Source organism: Cyclopterus lumpus, chromosome 3, assembly GCF_009769545.1.
Source record: "Cyclopterus lumpus isolate fCycLum1 chromosome 3, fCycLum1.pri, whole genome shotgun sequence".
NCBI lineage: Eukaryota > Metazoa > Chordata > Actinopteri > Perciformes > Cyclopteridae > Cyclopterus > Cyclopterus lumpus.
The window spans coordinates 27,216,572-27,237,890 of record NC_046968.1 but is presented as its reverse complement, the minus strand read 5'-3'; the positions used below and the strand labels follow the sequence as shown (position 1 = coordinate 27,237,890).

The 21,319-nt window shown below is 42.6% G+C and overlaps 2 protein-coding genes across 13 annotated transcripts in view; both read left to right on the top strand.

Annotated features, from left to right (window-relative positions):
- The first annotated feature begins 355 nt into the window (after positions 1 to 355).
- nr1h3 (nuclear receptor subfamily 1, group H, member 3) lies at positions 356 to 12,895 on the top strand. Of its 7 annotated transcripts, none has more exons than XM_034556887.1 (12): positions 357 to 529; positions 2,172 to 2,201; positions 2,678 to 2,899; positions 4,127 to 4,210; positions 5,466 to 5,693; positions 7,024 to 7,290; positions 7,406 to 7,611; positions 8,582 to 8,761; positions 8,848 to 8,947; positions 9,177 to 9,290; positions 9,420 to 9,514; positions 9,723 to 12,895. In XM_034556887.1, exons 4-12 carry the CDS (start codon positions 4,168 to 4,170, stop codon positions 9,867 to 9,869), a joined length of 1,380 nt encoding a protein of 459 aa, XP_034412778.1. In that variant the 5' UTR covers positions 357 to 529; positions 2,172 to 2,201; positions 2,678 to 2,899; positions 4,127 to 4,167; the 3' UTR covers positions 9,870 to 12,895. The 7 variants fall into 7 exon arrangements, with proteins under 7 accessions (XP_034412786.1, XP_034412778.1, XP_034412770.1 ...); XM_034556879.1 differs by having other exon boundaries at positions 2,172 to 2,375; XM_034556870.1 differs by having other exon boundaries at positions 357 to 607.
- Positions 12,896 to 13,738: 843 nt separating this feature from the next.
- madd (MAP-kinase activating death domain) overlaps positions 13,739 to 21,319 on the top strand; it is a 46,921-nt gene continuing 39,340 nt past the window's right edge. For 3 of the 6 annotated variants that reach the window (XM_034558280.1, XM_034558289.1, XM_034558270.1), the window contains exons 1-2: positions 13,739 to 14,127; positions 20,680 to 20,868. In XM_034558280.1, the coding sequence (XP_034414171.1) occupies positions 20,810 to 20,868 (59 nt within the window). In that variant the 5' untranslated portion in view covers positions 13,739 to 14,127; positions 20,680 to 20,809. The remainder of the gene's footprint in view (positions 14,128 to 20,679; positions 20,869 to 21,319) is intronic. The other 3 variants (XM_034558313.1, XM_034558296.1, XM_034558304.1) reach the window with 1 other exon arrangement.

The window sequence follows — 21,319 nt, the reverse complement described above, 5'->3', positions numbered from 1 at the left end:
CCATTTCAGAATAATATATATATCATTTCAATCAATTATTGTGTACATCACTTACATGTTGCAGAAGTTGATTTGAATTACTTATATATATATATATAGATAGGTGAAAAGCTTAAATCTTTTGTTTTAAAAGCTGTCTGAAACACGAAGCCTCCAATATAAAGAGGAGTAGAAGTATAAAGTACCATGAAATAAAAAACAATAGTCCAGTAGTAGTAGTAGTAGTAGTAGTAGTAGTACAGGTACCTCAAAATTGCACTTAAGTATAATAAAGTTAATTCCTCCACTGCCAGCTGCCTGCGAGACCAAACACTGGGCCTCTTAACCCTCTGAATATTGTAATCCGCTTCCTGCTGCGCGCGCCGCTTTCTTCGGAGCCGCCGAATCACATGACATAACTACGCTGGTTTGGCTCGCGAGCTAACATGCTAGCTCTCCGGTCAGAGCCGCTGTCAACAGCCGAAAACGGACGGAGCAGCGTCCCCCCCGACTAACAAGCAGGGCCGGTTGCAAACTCGCCAAGTCTCCGGTAAAAGTGAACCGATTCCCCCCCCTTCCTCTTGTTTAACCGTGTTTCGCCGTGAAGCCGTTATGTGACGTTAGCTCGGTGAGTTGAGCCTGTTTTAAAAGGGTGTTTGCTGTCGAGTTGCGGAGGTGTTTTTAAAAGCGACCGATATTATTGGCCTCGTTTCGGGATTTGACTTTGAAGCTAATCTCCACGTTCAACCGCCACCTGTACGGGGTCGGTTGAAGGAGGGGCCGAGCGAGCCAACGTTCACGGTGCGTTTGAACGGTCGTTTTCGTCGGTTAACTGTCGGGTCGGCTAACGGTAGCACCGAGTCTGTGGCCTAAACGAGAGGCGAACATCGGCGATGCGAAACTTGCCAAGTTGCGACATGTCGCTTATGGTTGTTTTTAAACGCAACGCGATTACGCAATAAACGGTCGTTTGGCCTGTCACGGCCGCGTTTTAACATGTCCACATCCGCGTTTTTTGTTGTTGTCTAAAGTAGTCCTCTCTACTTGGGGGTGTAACTTACCCACGTGACATTTTTTAAATGTATTTATTTAGTTGTGCGGTTACTTCCCCAGCAGAGCTCCCCCCCCCCCCCCCCCCCCCCCCCCCCCCCAGCATTAAACCGGAGTGTCCAGTCAGGAGAAGTGAAATCATCTGGGTGGGCCCTGAAGAACGAGTCCACTTCTTCTTCCTCCTCCATCACTGTTTGTGTGGGAACCTTTGACTCGTTCCCAGAACCCTGTGACTCCTGAAAGCACCGACTCTTTGCTTTCACGCCCAAGTTGTCGCTGAGTAAGGGAGTCCACTCTTGTGACATCCCGTGGCCCCCTTTTTTGAGGACAATTGAAAAGGGACGTCAGTCACACTGATGCTTGTGGTTTTTTTAAAAATTATTATTATTTTCGGTGTTTATGAACTGCAACCTGTCAACGTGGCCGCTGACATTGCTGCAATTTATTCGGGCTTTTTGGACGATGGACTCGGCAAAGTGTCGGTAGAACTGCAGGATAGTTTCTTGGGTTTTTTTGGTCAGGAAATTGGGGGGGGGGGGGGGGAATGGCCTGTGTGATATCTCAGCGTCAACATGTTAAAGTTGCTTATTTATTTAGATCCGGAGTCCCAAAACTCAAAGGTGATTGGTGAAAACTCCTAGAAGACTTGGGTTTAGAAAACCTTCAAGCCTTCTCATTCGGGGAGCTAAAACCATTTTTTTTTTAAAATGACTAATCGTGTAATTGGTTGTCTAACTTGTGCCAATTCATTTGCTGTGAATTGAGTAATCGTTTCAGCCATGGTTGCTAAATAATCTGAAATCCGTCATCATATTTACCTTTTTTTTCTTGTGCGATACGTTATCTATTTTTTTGGGGGGGCGTCAGCAAGATACGGCAGCAAGATACGGTGGTGGCACATAAATGTAGTTGGATTCTAAAAAGCGATTGAGCCAAACTTAAGGTTTGGCTCGATGCTAAAAAAAAAAAAAACCCGTAATATTGACTGTAAAAGATTATCATGACTAAACCTGTTTTCTGTAACGTACTGTGAGAGTAGAACCGTCTACTGTACAGAACAAGAAGAAGGACAAAAAAAAAAAAAAGACACTTTCGCTGTCATTCAGTGCTTTATTGATCCGGTTGGTTCGTTTCATTTGCAGCTCTACAGGAAAACACGCTCATGGACAAAGGTGACTGGCTGATAAGATGCAGAGGGGGGACATTGGACTTGTGCAGAGAGATCAGCGTGAGGATGACGTCAGAGTAGAAACCGCTTCAATTGGTCCAATACGACCCGTTGTGTCTGTAAGACGGACTGCAGAGCTCGCTTGGACTTAACTCGCTATGCCGACATGACATTTGACGTATGGATTTGTGGTTTTCTCAATGTCTAGCTGAATGTTATATATCGTTTTATTACGTAAAAGAGGGCTCCGAATGGATTCTGGGATTTAATTTTTGAAGCGACCGGAGCGAAGATGGGGGGGTCATCCCGAGGAGGCTGTTTGAGTAAAATGGGCTGCTAAAATGTTCAAAGGGGGGGGAAAGAAAGTGTGGCGCACCACAGCCCTGTGGGGAATTAAGAGCACCGCAAATGACCAATAGTAACCTCTTGTGTTCCCTCTCCCTCCCCTCTCTGTTTTCCCCTCCCATTGGGCTTTTGCAGAAAGGGACTCGTCCTCTTCCCCGGCTCACTGTCTTCAAGATATCGAGCCGTTGCTCTTCCGCCCGATAAGTCACAGGTTTTTTTTTTTTTTTTTTTGGCATCCTCCTCCGGGGGGGGGGGGAAGCAAGTCCCTCCGTCAGCGCCGGGGTGCATCGACAGGCGCAGGTCGTGGACTCTCCTGGGCGGGATGGACGGACGGTGAATAAGACATCCGCTTCAGAGGTCAGCACATTCGTTTTGAGCTTTAATGAGGCTCGGTATCAACATGTTGTTCCTAGTTTGTATGGTTTCCAGGGCAACGAGGCTCGTAAAACAGACTTGTTGTTTTAAAAGACGAACACGGTTAGCGATGCACTGATTTGCCTCCTTTTTTAATCCTGATGCCTTTTGGTATTGGCCAATAAGAGCATCGATCCGATACCAGTGTTTTAATCAATAAGCTGTTTGCCTCCCTGTGGAAGGCAACATTGGGCTGGACGTGTTCCTCACTTTGTAAAACAAATACTAAATCTTATGCCAGAAACTTGGATAAAAATAAGAAATTGCGTTCCAAGTTTAAACCAACATTTTTTTTTATTCAGCAACAAATTATAATTCCAATATTTAATATATGAATATACACAATCATATACTAATATATATGGGTGCATTGATGAACATAGTTTTATTACATGTGTGAAAGCTTTTATCTTGGACAAGCACTTTATTGTTGTTTTTAGGTGTCACCTCAATCATGGCTTATTTATGAGTTTAGTTTTTATTGCAGGTAATAGAGACAGTTCTATGTAATCAGTTATTTTATTTCCTTTTATCTGTCTAGTGTTGAGCTCGACCTTCATTCACGTTGTTTGTTGTTGTTGTTGTTGTTGTTGTTGGTGTCTGACCCGAGTAAACTCATCGGCAACTTTTTGATCCAATACTTTAACTTTCATTACTTTTATTATACCTGTGTTTCAAATTCATGAGCAGCACTGTTTTATGGTAATAGTGTAGGATATTTATACCAATGCATCACCTTTTTAATTTGTCGGGTATTTCGCAAACGTATGCGTGTGAGAAACACTCCGAAATTTAACGTAACATCGTTCAAAAGCATCTCCAACTTCTGCCCAAAATTGGAATCTGAACACCTGTTTTCAGTTGACGTGACACGATAAACTGGCAGTTGTCTGTCTGTCTGTCTGTCTGTCTGTCTGTCTGTCTGTCTGTCTGTCTGTCTGTCTGTCTGAAATGCCCCCGTACGTTGCACATGACACACTTCCATTTCTGCTTTTGCAGCCAGTCGGTCGTTCTCACTCATTTTCATGTCCTGTGATCGTGGTGCGTTTCAAGCCGGCGTCACAGGGATCTTCCGCCCACTGAAGTGATCTAAGCACGCGGCGGTTCGGTTCTGGACTCGTGACCGAGTACGAGTGTTTCATTTTATATATTTTTTTGTGTGTCGCGCAGGTGCACGTTGATTTTCGTAATGACAAGCTGCTGTGCAGAAGATGTCCACGCTGTCTGTGACTGATATCCCAGATGTTGGTCATGGTAAGTCCAGTATGAGGTCGAACCAGATGTGTTGAGTCCGCTCAGTCACGCTTGGTTCTTTTCCTGTTGTACGCTCCAGAGCTCTGGTTCTCAACCTTTCTGTAGTACCCTGAAGTACCCCCTAACCAGCGCAAAGCATTTTGTGTGTCGAAAAGAATATGTAACACTCTTTATCATACATCGAATATATTCAATTCTGTTTATGAACTTATATTTATTAAAAAATAATTCTTAAATTTATTTTCTATTTATGCTAATTTTAAATATATATATATATATATATATATATATATATATATATATATATATATATATTATATTTCACGTACCCCCTGGAGTGCCTTCACGTACCCCGATTTCTAGCGAAGGCATTACAACCTGGTCTTTTTTCTTCTTTCATCTATTATGTTGTCCATATCAAATATTTAAAATACAATCAACACTATGCACCGGTTTTCTAAATCCACATGTTTGAAGATATTCTTCCCTTTTTTCCCTATTTAAGGTTTTTTTTGTTTCTATAACTACTGTACTCCATCTTAGAGGTAGATATTGTACTTCTAAGATGTAGTACAGTAGTTAGTACAATATGTACCTCTGAGATGTCAGGTAAAAGGTACATATTGTACTTTATACTGTCCATCTCAGAGGTACATTATGTACTTTATACTGTACTACGTCTCAGAGGTACATATAATACTTTATACTGTCCATCTCAGAGGTACATTATGTACTTTATACTGTCCATCTCAGAGGTACATTATGTACTTTATACTGTCCATCTCAGAGGTACATTATGTACTTTATACTGTACTACGTCTCAGAGGTACATATATACTTTATACTGTACTACATCTCAGAGGTACATTATGTACTTTATACTGTACTACGTCTCAGAGGTACATATATACTTTATACTGTACTACATCTCAGAGGTACATATATACTTTATACTGTACTACATCTCAGAGGTACATATTGTACTTTATACTGTCCATCTCAGAGGTACATTATGTACTTTATACTGTACTACGTCTCAGAGGTACATATAATACTTTTTACTGTACTAATCTCTGAGGTACATATTGTACTAACTACTGTACTGCATCTTCGAGGTACATCGATGTACTTTTCATCCCGTGAGTACTACATTATGTGTACCAGCTTCCTCTCTCGTTAAAGACGAGGCGGCCGGCGGTTTGTTTCTGCGTTTGTTTGTTTGAGTTTGTTTGTTGTGTTTTCTGTCCTCCGTCAGATGAGAGGAAGGTGTTTGTCGGGGCCTCTGAGCTGCAGCTGGACTGCATGGTTGAGGAGCGCGGCGGAAGCACCGCAATGAAGCACGAAGGCCTGCTGTCGCTGGCTGACCTCTCCCAGCCAGATGACCTCCCCGCCCCCTCCCACAACGGCCTGCCGCCGGCCGACATGAGAAGAAGGAGCCCCCTGCTGGTGGAGCCGAGCGACATCAAGCCGGATCCGTCTGCAGGTGAGAGAACGGCTCCACGACCGACGTTATATGTGGAATATTTAATAAACTGAATAACCACAGCGTATATGTTAACCCGCTGAACCCCTTTAACCCGCCGGCCGGATTGAAAAGCATGTTTTTCTTCAGGCGATCACCCAAAACAAAACAAAAAACACGTCATTTTCGTCAGAGTTTCATCTTTTACGACAGTCCTTGAACGCATCACGTTTGACAAACGCTTCCATCAGAAAAAGCAAGCCAAACTGAATTTAAAAAATTTGATATTTTCATCAATAACCTTTTTTAATTCTACATAAATGATCCGAATAAACCGTTTGAAGTCACGTGACAAACATTCAGTAATATTTGCAAAAAATGTGAGTAGCTGTATATACATAACGCATGGAGCCGCCATGTCTTTTCCAACGTTGGCAACGCGTGTAGACTCTTACCAAAATGTTCTATAGATTCCAGCGCTTTCCAATTTTTGTCAAATGAATTTGCAAAGAAATTAAACTGTGTCACGCAACACAAAAGACATGTTTGAGTTCTCACACTCCACCGTTTCCATAGCGACGCAGTGAAAATCAAGGCCACGGAGAGAGGAAAAAAAATGTGATGGGAGCAGGGGAAAGAGAAAAAAAAACGCCCCGAAACTGCGTTTATGGGGTGTGGAGGGTCAACTAAAATAGCGCACATCCTTTTTTTTGGTGGGAGTTTCCAGTTTCATATCTGGAAAAAAAACCGGTAGTCGCCACCAATAATCATAATTTAAGGACAGCTGGACATCTCTGGGTGTGTCATCGTTCTGAAAGTGAAAACTTGAGGAGACATTTGAGTCCTAAATATTGGTTTGAATGGTGAGCAGAACATTTTATTGGCGTGTGTTTTTCAGCACATTTGATATCTTCAGGCTCTGGTGTGTTTCTGCCAGAGTGTAATTGTAACTTCCACAGACCAGAAGAACCGGTATTATTTACCTTTTTTGTCTCTTAATCTCAGACATGACTTGCCCATATATATTTTATTTTTTTGTAACGCTACACGTCATTTTCCATTTAATTACATTTCTTTTTAAATCTCTTTTCAAAGAATCTTTATTAGACGTATACATTAATTTAACATCGTTTTAATCAATCAGTTAAAGATTTTATCCGACGCACCTTTTTTCTTTAAGTAGATTAGAATCAGATTGTCGGAGAGAGTCGAATACATTTGTAGCTCAAGTTTCATGAAATAATTTGGATACTATGAACTCTGGAACGCTATTTATTTTAATTGAGAAACTAAATGGCTTATTTGAATGTGTCAATCTGTCATTACGCAACATTTCTCTTAACGCGTCTAGATGGTCAGCCGGTGAAGAGGAAGAAGGGCCCCGCCCCCAAGATGCTGGGCAACGAGGTGTGCAGCGTGTGCGGCGACAAGGCCTCCGGTTTCCACTACAACGTGCTGAGCTGCGAGGGCTGCAAGGGCTTCTTCCGCCGCAGCGTCATCAAAAGCGCCCAGTACAACTGCAAGAACAATGGCCGCTGCGAGATGGACATGTACATGCGGCGCAAGTGCCAGCAGTGCCGCCTGCGCAAGTGTCGGGAGGCGGGCATGCTGGAGCAGTGTGAGTGTCCGGAAAAAATAAGCCAAAGACGGAGAATATTTAAGTCGACATCCGGATGAGGTTGAGCTGAGCGCCGTCTTCCTCATTTTACTCTTTTCTTTTTTTGACCCCGCAGGCGTGCTCTCCGAGGAACAAATCCGGCTGAAGAAGATGAAGAAGCAGCACGAGGACGAGTCGTCCCGCGCGTCCGCCGTGGTCACGCCCACGCCGCCGCAGGAGATGGCCTCGCTGGACCCGCAGCAGCAGGACATGATCGAGAAGCTGGTGGCCATGCAGAAGCAGTGCAACAAGAGGTCGTTCCTGGACCGGCCCAAAGTCACCGTGAGTGAACGTCTGACGTGGCCAAAGACGTCAAACATGGGGTGGGGAAACCTCCAAAATGAAGGTTGCAGCCTGAAAGTCGACGAGTTGGATCATCCGCGGTCGACTTGACATTCATTAAGTCTGCCAATATCTTTTCTAGAGTTGGTAATCTTGAGAAACTAGCAAGAGCACGCTGGATTTTAAATATCATCTGACGGGAACGCCCAGTGTTGCTAACTCTTGTCTAACCAGATCGGCTCGTAGCTTCAGCTCTAAAAGTTGCTAAATGTAGCATGAAAGTTGCCGAATCGGCATAACTGGCAGATAACTGGCAGATAACTGGCTTTTAACTCTAATTTAATTTAATCATAAACGGTTAAGTTGTGTAGATGTGATTATGAACGGCAACGACGCGGCCCAAAAAAAAACAGGACGAGTGTGTTTCAAGGCGGGTTCGTGTTTGTGGTGGCTGGGTGTGGTTAGGCTCAGCTGCAGAGGGGAGTGGGGGGAGTACGCTCAGGGAACGGTACCAGGTGGAGGCCTAACTGGCCTCACCTGGGTCTAATGATGATTGCTCCCATTATAAGTGTGCAGGTGGACAAAGGAGCGCGGTGCTGGGATTCGGCAGAACGCCGGACCTACGCTGCTGTCCACAGGAGCAGATCAGCGGAACGCACTACGGAGACCGCGTCCGCCTGCAATTAATAAAAACACCGAACTAGTGCCGGTCTCTATTGTCTCTGCGCTTGTTACAGTGTTCAATAAAATGATCTGACAAGCTGCTTTTTTTAAAGCTGTTTGTGTAAAGGGAAAATAAAGCTGCTATTGAGACACAATGCTGTTACTGTGTGACTGCTACTTCCCTAATCAATACTCTTTTATTGGTTCGGACGGAGCAGACTAGAAGGCCAACAGACGTATTGATAAAGTATCTTTTACTTTGAGGTTTTGGGCCTCCTGTTTATTTATTTGTTGTGACTCCCAACAGCCGTGGCCACAGAGTCAGGACCTCCAGAACCGGGAAGTGCGTCAGCAGCGCTTCGCCCACTTCACCGAGCTCGCCATCATGTCGGTCCAGGAGATCGTGGACTTCGCCAAGCAGCTTCCTGGTTTCCTGGAGCTCACGAGGGAGGACCAGATAGCTCTCCTGAAGACGTCCACCATCGAGGTTCGTCCACGCCACCCGGGACCATTTACATATCCGTTTTGTCTCATTTAGTCCGTGTATTAATATTCCATGTTCGTCTTCCTCAGATCATGCTGCTGGAGACGTCTCGGAGGTACAACCCGACTATAGATAGCATCACGTTCCTGAAGGACTTCAGCTATAACAAGGAGGATTTCGCCAAAGCAGGTGCATTTAGTCTGATGTTTGTTTGAATATGATAACCTGGCATCACTTGATTGCCTGTTTTTCACCTGTCTTGCCTGCTGTGTGAGCAGAGGCAGCCACCATCAGATATAAAATACAACATATAGGTGTAGTTTTGACCATAATATATGTTTAATCTAGAAAAAGAAACTCATGTTCTTCTTTTTAAAGTGTCTTTCCCCCCCCCCTCATGTCCCTCTCGCCTCCTCAGGGCTTCAGCTGGAGTTCATCAACCCCATCTTTGAGTTCTCCAAAGGAATGAACGACCTGCATCTGGACGAGGAGGAATACGCTCTGCTCATCGCCATCAACATCTTTTCTGCAGGTCAGAAATTCCCTAAATGTCCATAAACTACAATGCAGTGACTCCTCAAAGTGAGAATGAGGCTGCTGTGTTCACCGCTTGACCCAAAACGTAATAAAGTATGTGTGTGTGTGTTCAAACTGTGTCCAGATCGGCCAAACGTGCAGGACCACGATCTGGTGGAGCGGCTGCAGCAACCCTACGTGGACGCGCTGCGCTCCTACATCATGATAAAGAGACCCAATGTGAGTTTACGTGACCCTCTTGCGTAAGGGGAGGGGGCGGGGCTTGAAGTGTTAAGACATTACCAGTTTTTTTTGGATAAACGGATCTATTGTAATGCAGTGTTACTTTTGCACACTACACCGAAAACAGAGCTGCAGGGCAGGAAGTCTCCTCTGCTGGAAGTATTGTTTATTCATTCAACATGGTTTCCATGGTTTCCCCCCTCAGGATCACCTGATGTTTCCCCGCATGCTGATGAAGCTGGTGAGCCTCCGTACGCTCAGCAGCGTCCACTCGGAGCAGGTCTTTGCCCTCCGCCTCCAGGACAAGAAGCTTCCCCCGCTGCTCTCCGAAATCTGGGACGTCAACGAGTGACGGCGCACCGCGACGTCTTTTTGGAGCCGCGGCCAGCAGGAACACTGACTCCTCTCTGCCCCGTGTGGTCGGATCGGATATAGCAATGAGATTGATTTTTTTTTTTTGGGCGGGTGGGCGGGGGAGAGGAAGAGGAAGAGGAGGAGAGCATCGTCGCCCCTTTGCTCTCAAACGGACTGCGAACAAGACCCATGAACACTCGGTTGTCTTTGAGCCCTTTTTTTTTGTTGTCTTTACGTTTTTGTTGTAGTTGCCGACGTGATTATGGGGATTATTAAATACCAGCGTAACAATTACTCCGTAGCCAGTTTTCTGTTCGATTTGGTATTTGTTGATTTCTAGTGCAGTTCTATACACACACAGTCTAACAATTATAATCTGAGTGGGTCTCGGCTAGTCGGGATCACGTTCAGTTGAAATAGCGATATCTCTTTTTGTTTGTTTGTTTGCAGTCGTGCAATAGTTGAGCACACAGACGCGCGCACACGGTGCGGTTCACTTTATTGACGTCGGGTTAATAGTGGGAGGCCGACCGGTTGGCATTGTGGGTCGTGATCAGGCAACAAGTAGTCCCCGTCGGAGTAAGTGCAGGAATCACAAGCGGCCGGTGTCGTCGCTCAGGTAACGTAATGTGAAGTAGGCCTCCTTTTGGTTCCCGGGAGAAGACTTTTGGTTTCCTTTCCGAGTGCATAAAAGGGCCCTTTTTGGTCATCCGTAGACGCCCATTGACTTTCATGTAAATTGTATATTTATTTTCACAAGGAAAAAAAAAAAAGCTCACACACACACATACAGATTGTACAATCGCATACTTGACGCACAACAAAGTACAACTCATTAAGAGGAAGCTAAGTCTTTTATTTTACACAGCGCTGGAGGTACTGACGAGTCTTCGAAATTCCATGTAAAGATTTCAAAGAAACTAAACAGGAAGTCGAGCTGCCGTCTCTTGTGACCCTCCGTCCAAATAAATGAGAGAACCATCTGGACAAAGATGCGTTTTTATAAATCAAAAGTAGAAGGAATCAAATTCACCTATTTACCTGTATGCGGGATGTACTTTTTAATTCATTAAATTACAAAGCAGTTTATATTTTAGATGTTTTGTTGTTGTTTTTAAGCGGTGTGAGAAATGTGTAAGCGACATTCATGTAGCTCGAACGGGACGTAGAGGATGTGACGGCCTTTTTATTTTTGATAATATTACTGTGTGAATGACGCCCGAGGGCGAATGTACCGCTGGATGTCAGGTGGTGGAACTTCTCTCCATCTACAGCAGCTTTTAAAACTGGTCAGATTTAGGAAAAGAACCGCATTGTACCAAAATCTCTTATTAATAAAGTGGAGCCGGAGAACCGTCGAGTGGAAACGCGACACTTTTGAGTTCTAATAAACTTCATAGCTACAGAGAACGAGGTGTCTGTGCTCGTGCTGTGTTTCCGATGCTTCCCTCCTGCGCAGGTGTGAACTTTGAAATGCAAAGTTTTATTTTATTTTTAGGGTTTGAAAACCAGAGTGTGTGTGTGTGTGTGTGCGTGTGCGTGTGTGTGTGTGTGGTCGTTAGAGCTGCTTCACCATTTTAAAGTGTCCGAACACCGCGAGTTTAACTTTAAAATTGAGTGTTGTACTGGATTATTTTTATTATTTTTTGTAGCTACAATTTATTTTTTAATATAAATATAAGCACGACTCCCCCAGCAACGGGCTACCAGTGATGTCCTTCTCAATTACACAGCCGGGCCTCGTTTTTGATTTGATCCAAATTAATTGTGTGTTTTGATCATTTTGAATCTCTCTCTTTCTCTTTCTCTCTCTCTCTCTCTCTCTCTCTCTCTCTCTCTCTCTCTCTCTCTCTCTCTCTCTCTCTCTCTCTCTCTCCATCCAAGAATGTCTCTATTAAAACATCATTTTTGTTTTTTTATTTACCTTTTTTGCGGTCAATATTTTATTGCCTTCATTTTTCCACAGCAGACATTTTAAACGTCTTTAACGGATCGTGGGAATAAATTGTCGAGTCAGCAGTAACTGCCCTGGTTGCGGTTTGCAACAATATATGAAATATAGATTTGTGACTTTTCTTTAATTCTTGCTCCTTCCGTTCTGCATCAAAGTCTCTGTTCTCTGGCAAAACGCGGTGAGCGCCACCTGTTGGTTGGTTGGTTGGTTGAACACAAACAAGTGGGTGTTGCTCTTCCTCATTCTTTGTTTTAATAACAGTGATCACAGAAACAGTTAAACTTCCTGTTTCTCAACAACAAAAATGCTTTACAAAAGGATTTTTTTTTGGGGTTTCTTCCTGCTTCCCAACTGGAAGGGATTTTATTTTTTTAAGGGGCAACATGAGGAAATTGAAAGTCAAACTTGATACTGGTAATCTAAAAATATTATGCTGAATAGTTTCCCCAGTCTGGACGGACTAAAAGACGTTTTCTGACCATGTTTTGTATCGAGACACTTTTTTGCTTAGAGATGTCTTTTTTTTGTCTTCTTCTTGACGCTCAATAAATGATTTCTTATTGATATTCTTAAATCCCTCAAACCCTTGAATGATGTATTTGTTGTTTTTTCTTTTTTGACGGGTCAATCAATATCAAAGAAGCAGAATAATCGGTGTGCATAATTTTCAGATGCTACTTTTTTTTTTTTATGAAATGCGTTTGGTTTTTTTCCGCTTGCAGTTTATCTCTAACCATTAAAATGTAAAAAGTAGGTTCTGTATTTGGGGGAATTTTCCAACGAGCCCCGTCTGAATCCCAGGTCTCGCAGTCATCAAACAAGCAAAAACACCACTTTTTTTTTTCTTTCTCGAGTGTACATGTCATGTTAAAGCTGTCGGTATCAAAGGTTAATTGTTCTGTATATACTGTAACGGTCGTCTCAGATCTCATTTGCTTCCCGTCTTCAAAGGGTGACACTGTAAAACATTGATGTATAGAAATGCAAAAACCTATTTTAATACTCGTAACTCATGAAGACCTTTTCTTGTTTTGTATGTACAGTATAAATTAAAGCGATGCTGTAGTGCTGATGTGTTTGGAATCGCAATATCTCGACATTTTACATCAGTGACTGGCCACAGATACACAGATTTATTTGGTATTTAAATGGGACACCACTCTGTTTTTCTTTCTTTCTTATTTTATTTGGCCATAATTTAAGAATTGATATGCTAATTTGAGATTGTGATGTCGCTAGATGACATTTGGGGTTATAGGGGCCCTATTTTAATATAATTATTTGGAATTATAATGTATTTTTTGTGGATGCTGTACAAAATGAGTGTACCAGTGTCTCAAAAACTAGTACTAGTATAACTGTAGCTAGCAAAAAAAAAAAGTAATTATCTCCAAATATTGTCAACAGCTCAGGGCCCCAAAAAAGGCTTCTGTTTGTCTGGATTATTGAGGAAAAACAGACATATTAGTCCCCATAGTCTGCATTTAATTTGGGGTTAGGTTTGTTTTCTTCTTCACCAAAACATTACCATAGTTCCCATTTTAGGGTTTTGTGCTACTATAGAAAGAATTGGGAGAGAAATGTTGATGTATTTTAGGATCACGAAAACATTTGTATGGTCCCTTTTCCAGATGAATGTACCACTTTTAAATTTATACAGATTAAACCATATTGGCATTGCACATTATAAATACAAGTGGAAGATGCAGTTTAGCATCAAACCAGAAGTGCAATATTAGTGGTAATATAAATAACATTAAGGGGACATAGTAGTATGAAAAAAGTTGTATTAATTTAGTTATTAATTATAGTTTGTGGGGGTGGCTCTTTTAGGGCACCAATAAGGGCTTCACCCGGCCCTGCGAGGCGACCAAACCCCGTAAAACACGACTGTCCAGACGGACCATTCAGTGAACCACCGCCGCCGCCACACGACGCTTCGTCCCCGCGGACAGAGCGCTTTACGTGGGTTTCGTCGGGCTTGTTGTTCGCTTCCGTTAGGTCTCGATATGCGGAACTCCCTGCGGAGCGACGATGATGATGAGGAGGAGGATGTTGTGAAGGCTAGGTCTGTGGCTGACTGAGCGGAGAGAGAGGCGGACACACTCTGACACCTTTTTTTTTTTCCGCATCATCGAAACGTATTTATGCAACGAGCCCGTTAAGAGGAAGTCGCCACCTCGTTTCAACCGACACATTTCCAACGTTACGCCGATGGTACAGAGAGAAGAGGAGGCTGCACGGACATCTCTTTGACCGCAGGAGGGGTTCCCATCCCACCCGGGCCTGACTTGAGTAGGAGGTAGGGCTGTTCTCGCTCTACGTCTCTGCTATTTAGACACATTTAATGCATATGTGGCCACTGCTTTCTGATACCACTGTTGTTGTTGTTGTTGGTTGTTGTTTTTACATTTGACAGGCATTTATTTTACGAGATAAGTCGCTCGAGCTACTGTTAGCAGCTAACGCCAGTTAGTTGGTTACCGTTAGTTGACGTTAGCTAGCTAGCTAACCAACTAGCTAGCTACTAATAGTAGCTCGAGCGACTTATCTAGTCAGTTGACGCTAATTGGTTACCGTCCGTTGGCGTTAGCTAGTTTGACGTTAGCTGCTAACCAGTAGCTCGAGCGACACATCTAGGTAACGTTAGTTAACGTTGCCTCAGTAACCAACTGACGTTAGCTGCTAACAGTAGCTCGAGCGACTTATCTAGTTAGTTAGTTAGTCAGTTGACGCTAATTGGTTACCGTCCGTTGGCGTTAGCTAGTTTGACGTTAGCTGCTAACCAGTAGCTCGAGCGACACATCTAGGTAACGTTAGTTAACGTTGCCTCAGTAACTAACTGACGTTAGCTGCTAACAGTAGCTCGAGCGACTTATCTAGTTAGTTAGTTAGTCAGTTGACGCTAATTGGTTACCGTCCGTTGGCGTTAGCTAGTTTGACGTTAGCTGTTAACCAGTAGCTCGAGCGACACATCTAGGTAACGTTAGTTAACGTTGCCTCAGTAACCAACTGACGTTAGCTGCTAACAGTAGCTCGAGCGATTTAGCTATAGATAAATCGTGACGTAGAACACCGTTAAGCTAGCTAGCCGAGTGAGAGGAAGCATCTTTTTAGGGGTGAACGTGTAGGACGAGCTGAGGGGGCCCCGGCAGCTTGTCATGAACACAAGCTAGCTCTCCTGGAGCGACCAGGGGAGGCGTTGACATCACGTTATCTCTGTTATCTCCATTCCCGTCTTACATCTCCCCCCTAATCTCCACACCTAACAGCTAGTTGGGTTGTAAAACACACACGCCTCGTAGCCGACGTGTAGCTGTAACTGACACCCTTTGCCGTGTCGAAAACCGTGTCGCTCTGCAGCTATGTTGTTTTTCACGATGTCACATACATATATTTATTCATTTTATTCTGTATTTTAACAGGTAACTGGTCGCCTAACTAAATGAGTGGGACCTGTGTAAAAAAATATATAATGCAAAGTGAAATATAATGTAACTCCTTTTTTTTCTATATGTATGCTGCGTAGTATTTGTGTGAACAAGAGGCACAACATATATATATATATATATATATATATATATATATATATATATATATATATATATATATATATATATATATATATATATATATATATATATATATATATATATATATATATATATATATATATATATATATATATGGTGCACTGGTGGGTGACAAATGTGTCCTCTGTGATTTACATATTGAGTCAAGAGACCTTCAGGTTTTGGGAGAAGCATGCAAACGCAATATCACAACAATCAAGCCACATCATAAGCAAAACCTTCCTTGTGCATTCTGAATGTTAACATGCATTCAGGTCAAAGATATGAGAGGTCTATTTTTAGTACCAAAGACTCGGTTTAAGCAGCCATAGATGTTGGATACTAGCTTTTATATTTGTTGACTTGAGACAAGATAATATCTGCTTCATTGATCCTGATGTAACATTTGACAACAAAAACAACTTGGTTCATTCGGAATGATGCAATAAAAAGTAGGAAAGGGTGCAACATATAGAGTGCAAATAAAACGCAATACAAACCATTAAAATGATTTAGAAACGTGCAAAAAACAAATGTACACTATGCTAGAAATGTAAACGTGTTTTTAAAACGGGTTAACAGTAAGGTGAAATAAAAAAAATATGAATGCGCCAAAAAGTCAGCAGACAATAGACTGGATTGACAATAAAACAATGACAAATACAACATCTCTAACAATCAGATTAAGTCGTGGGAAGACACCACGTTTTGGTGTATTACCAATACTGAAAAAGTGAAAGCTTGCCATCCTCACTTTCATGTGACAGCCTGCACGATAGCACACAACTTAAATATGAACACGTACTATTGTTTACCTACGTGCTTCAGGTTTTGGGATGAAAAATGGGGTTCACAAACCAGACAAAAGTTGAAAAACGTCCTTTTTATGCATTTTCTTTTTAGAAATTGATGTGTAAATAAGAGAGCCGAGTATGCTACTTTAGTCAGAGGGCCTGGAGAGATCCAGACTCATTTTGTGCTCACCAGTTTTATTGACCAGATGGTTCTCCTCTCTGTTCAATCAGCTGTGGAACATTCTACGATTGGATCAATAAGGAAAGCATTGTAATCTAAAAGGCAGAACGAAGAGGATCAATACTTTTCTTAATCCACACTTCATCTCTCCCTCGTTTGCGTGTCCTCTCCATCTCTCCATACTGCCCATTTAAGTGCGCCCGTTGATGCTCAAGGCCCGTGAATCATATCTATTTCCTCTCTGAGCTTACATAAGCAGCGATGCCTCCCGCGGACCACATTCATCTGTCGTGTTCAACAACATCGTTATCTTTCCTTTTTTTGAAGATCACGTTTTTTAAATTTTTTTATTAGAAGGGAGAAACGAAGGTTGAATACCGAGCTCGTTCGGTGGAGTGGCGTAGTCCATCCACCCTCGTCTTAAAAAAAAAAAATAATGCTGCGGTGCTGGATGAGTCTGCTTCCTGCTCGGCTGCCTCATAAAATAACCATTTTGGCTTTTGACCAGGACGCGTTTGTGTTGCCAGACCCGCACGTTGATTCATTGTCCTGATGGGTTTTTGAAAGATGAAGAGGATTAGATCTGTATTCTGCACAGGCCTGGCCCTCACTTTCTATATCTAGATAGATGGATTGATGTATATCTCTAACTAAAAGAAATTGTGCGTTTTCCTACGAAATCCAGCAACACTCGTCAATTTCCACTCGTTACATGCATTGCCGTCTTTTCCTAATAATAAACATCTGTTCTTCAGATATCTTCCTCACATTTAAGCAACAAAGCTACTTTAGGTTAGGTAGAGGAACATATTGTGAAATTCTTAGTTGGTTTTAGGCAACAGAACCACTGAAGATCTGGGGGAAATATCGTCGTTTAGAGTGTTAACAATTCAGTAAATTCACATTTATTTCTTCTATTCTTGTTGTGCGTTAGGAGACGCATTGTTTAAGTGACGCCCGGTGTTTCCTTACACCTAAAAGGATGATCCCACAGTGAGGCGAACGGCTTATCAATTAAACACTGGCGTCTGATCGGTGTCGGCCGACACCTAAAGCCCGGGTTCCTGTATCAGGACTTGGAAAAAGTTGTCGCGGTGCGTCGCTGCTCTCCAACAGGCTCAAGATAAACAGATGGAACAAGTGTCTCAGTCTCTCTGAGCAGCTCTACTCATTCATGTCAAGTTTACTTTGGTCGTCGTGTTCGTTTACATGCTAATTGCAGAAGGCGTCACGTGAATATTTATACTAAATGTGACGCGAGCTGACATTAAGCTGACTTACTGGGACATATTTTCTGCTCTCCAAGTTGTCTTTTTAACTAATGTGTTGGTGGTGACGATGGCGCAAGCGATGGCTTATTTTTTTCTGGGATCTATTAAGTAATTAAGTAACATTTTGACAATGTTACCTTCGTGCTCCATTGGGAGTCCAGTTCACGTCTGTATTGTGTCCCTCTATGAATGGCTCTCCTACTGAAGGGGAGCTATTAGACATAATTAGACCAATAATGCATCTGGGGCCCTGTGTTATAAAGTCATTCCTAATGGACACAGCTGCGTCACACGCTGGCTGCCGGGGTTAATGACGAGGACAGAGGACACGTGTCCAACTTATTCCGTACATAATAAAATATATATATATATATATGTGTGTGTGTATATTATATTGTTTAATATTATACTATCAATAGGCCTATTTATCTTTATGTATTTGTTATTCAAATTTCTTTTTTTTTATAAATAAAGGTGAACAATTGCATAAAACAAATTTAAATCTATTTTATAACGTATAGACGAACCAGTGGGTGTTCATGAGGCTTTCTAGTTTTAGTTGTAAATTATCTCCGAAAGACATCAGGCTCTCTATTGAGGGAAAAATATATATTAACAAGTCAGTAACGCACACAAGTTACCCTTCTTTTTTTGTTTTATTCCATAAGTATGAACCCTTAAGTCTTCCTAGTAATTTGAATGAATTCTCAAATAAGTAAACAAAATGATGCTTGCAGGGCAGTCATTTTTCTTCTTGGGTTTTAAATGGCAAAGTGTATGAACCGCTGGTTAAATTATGCATCCATTCTCTTATCAGTGCGGGGACGACGACCTTTTAAGAGACGGGGAAAAGCGGCTCCGGGGACGGTGTTTGCATTTCAGGGTGGAGCTTTCTGAACGTGGTCGTTTGTTGGCGTTGGATGAAAGTGGTATCCTGTCACTCATCGCACATGTGGGCGTATCCCTGCTGTCAGGTTACGTTTCGACACTCCCATTGTCCCCGCTTCATAACGTGATAATGAACATACACTTTTTTTCTTTTTTTTTTCTTCTTTTCACCAGATTTTGGTGCTCGTCCCTCAGAGTGACGGAGCGAGGGCTTTTCTTTTTGTAGAGAGCCGCCATTTTAAAGTTTAACAATCACACCGGGAGAGACGGACTGACGGGAGTCTCAATAAGCCCGACTTCACCGCACACACAAAGTGGGTTCTATTGTCATGAAAATGCACATTGTTCTGCTCTTTCGATGCTGTGGATGCAAACCACATTGGTAGTTAACGACTTATGTGTAAATGAAGCGGTTTGATCCTGGCCTCCTCGTTTAGGGGGAGGGGGGGCGTGGCAACTACCTTCTGCATTTTTTTTTTTTTAGTAAGGCGTCAACATCATTGCAACCGATAACATTGCATGGAAAAAGTGTTTCTGTAAATAGTTTTAGTAACCGGTCTGGAGCCGAGCATATCCTTTGTGCTTTCTCATCACGCACATTCGGAGCGCTGAGCCGATCAAAGCACCAGAGGAGTCGGCCGTGACTTTGTTTGACTAAAGCACAGCTGTGATCATGCGCCGTCAACGAAGCGCCAACAATGTTGTTGTTCGTTGGCGTTGTACCGTTGGCAGAGGAACCTGTTTTTTTTGTTGTTTTTAAAGGTCACGCACTTTAAAAAAACATACATGTAGAAAAATTACATGAAACTCAATTCCCTTTTTTTTTAATATATATATATTTTTTAAAATAAAATCCAATCGTCTTGTCTTCCTGTAAATTAAAATGTCCGCTAGCACCGACCAGTTTCAACAAAGATGTCATGTGCGGTGTTTCTCCTCGCGGCAAACCGGCGTTCTCAAAAGTTCTTCAAGGTTTGCCAGGTTCTCCGCCCCCGTCCTCGTCGGTAATCATTTTTTGCCTGTCTCTGAAACAATTAATTTAAGTTTCATGCACCTGACAAACTGAATTGTTTGTACATAGTCCAATCCGGCTGACTTAACCTGTGACCCCCCCCCCCCCCCCAGAAAAAAAAACCCATCCAGTGGACTGAAAATTAATTTGTATTTGCAATATCGATTGTTACATCACAAAAGATCAATATATATATATACAATATTGTTATCCTATGCTGCGTCGTGGTCCCCCTCCTACTCCTAGTAGAGATGCTCTAACTTCTGTTTCACTGAGACTCAAATGTTAAACTCTTAATGTCGTAAACTTTCCGTCCTGTTTCTACCAATGTGAGGATTAGTTTCTTGTGACGGTGGACTGTTGCTCCACGGTGGTGAGTAGCCATCTGTTGAGGTGCCGGTGATACAGGGATTTAAGAGCCGTAATTCAAGCTCTGGAGGGGGATTATTCCACCAAGGCCCCTCGGCTGCTTATCAAGTCACTGAGCCTCGATTTAAAAAAAAGTCCTCATCCTCTGACAAAAAAAACCCCAACGGCTTCATAAAAAAAACCTTGCTATAAAACACCTGCAACACCTATCAACGTCTTCATAGGAAAGTACCTTCTATTCCGCTCTGTTTTTAGGGACGCTTTAAGAGCCTTTTTATTATCTTCGGTTATCATCTTTTTGTGCATCTCTGCCGTGTGCAGATGATCCCCCTGTAGAAGGACAATGCATCTTCCAATATCAGGCAGGCTTTTTATTCCGAGACTGAAGGAGTTTTGATGGGATTTGTGTTTTAGTTCCTTCACGGGCAGAAGCCTCAATCAACCAGAATGCAATGTAGTTACATTTTGCGTCTTCTTACGATCCGTCATCGGTAGTTTTGGTAGACGTGAACCCACTCCCCTTTCGTTTTGAACAACTGGAGACGGCACAACAAAACACCGCTCTCGTGTTTTATGACTGATTTAAAATAAAAACGTCTATATCATTTATCTGGGAAAGGCGTCATCAGTCCTCTGGAGACGTACCTGCATTTAAACCATCAACCGTCATTTGGAGTTGGAAAGTAGTATTAGTACAGGGAAAGTAGAATGATAAGGGACACTACTTCTTTTATAGTCCTTGATGTAGTCTTTTTCTTGTGTTACAGGTTTCTCACAATGATGATCAAGGAGCTGCATTTCAACTTTACACCTGAACTCTCCCAGTTGTGATGGGAAGGCACCACTGACCTCAAGAGGGACCGTAAATCCTGGATGCCGTGACGTGGTCAGTCCAAGATGGAGAAAAAGAAACCGTGCCCTCGCCTTCTGGACTACCTGGTGGTGGTCGGCGCAAGGTAGGAACCTACTCCATAGTCTAGGAGGGTTTAAAGGACACACAATCGCATAAATACCGTGTGCGAAAGAAAGCTTGAACCTTGGCTTTGTGCCAGTAAACTGTTTACCTTTTTTATAAGTATCGAGACGGAGCAGGAGATTACGGTTTCCCCACGATTAACTGCCCAGAGTCGTACAAACCAGGTTCACAGGATTTGTAACCCGCTTTGTGGCGTCTTAGCGTACGCTAAGCAGACAAACTGGACTTCCTGGTAGTTAAATCATCTCCTACCTGCAGGAGCTCATTAACATTTCATACCTTTTGTGCATTGTTTTGTGGCAAATGTTTTGTGGAAAACACCAGTTTAATCTAACTTCTGTCAATTGACCAAATTCTTTGGTTCCTCTCCTTATTAAATGCTTAATGACCATGACATGAGGGGTAATGGATTGGCAGATGCATTGGCCAAT

What these genes read in the sequence shown, in the direction of transcription:
- nr1h3 (XM_034556843.1), top strand. Translation starts at nt 4,168, where the DNA reads ATGTCCACGCTGTCTGTGACTGATATCCCAGATGTTGGTCATG. An exon ending in TGGACCGGCCCAAAGTCACC is followed by an intron (nt 7,612 to 8,581) that starts GTGAGTGAACGT and finishes GACTCCCAACAG; the next exon opens with CCGTGGCCACAGAGTCAGGA. An exon ending in TCATGATAAAGAGACCCAAT is followed by an intron (nt 9,515 to 9,722) that starts GTGAGTTTACGT and finishes TTCCCCCCTCAG; the next exon opens with GATCACCTGATGTTTCCCCG.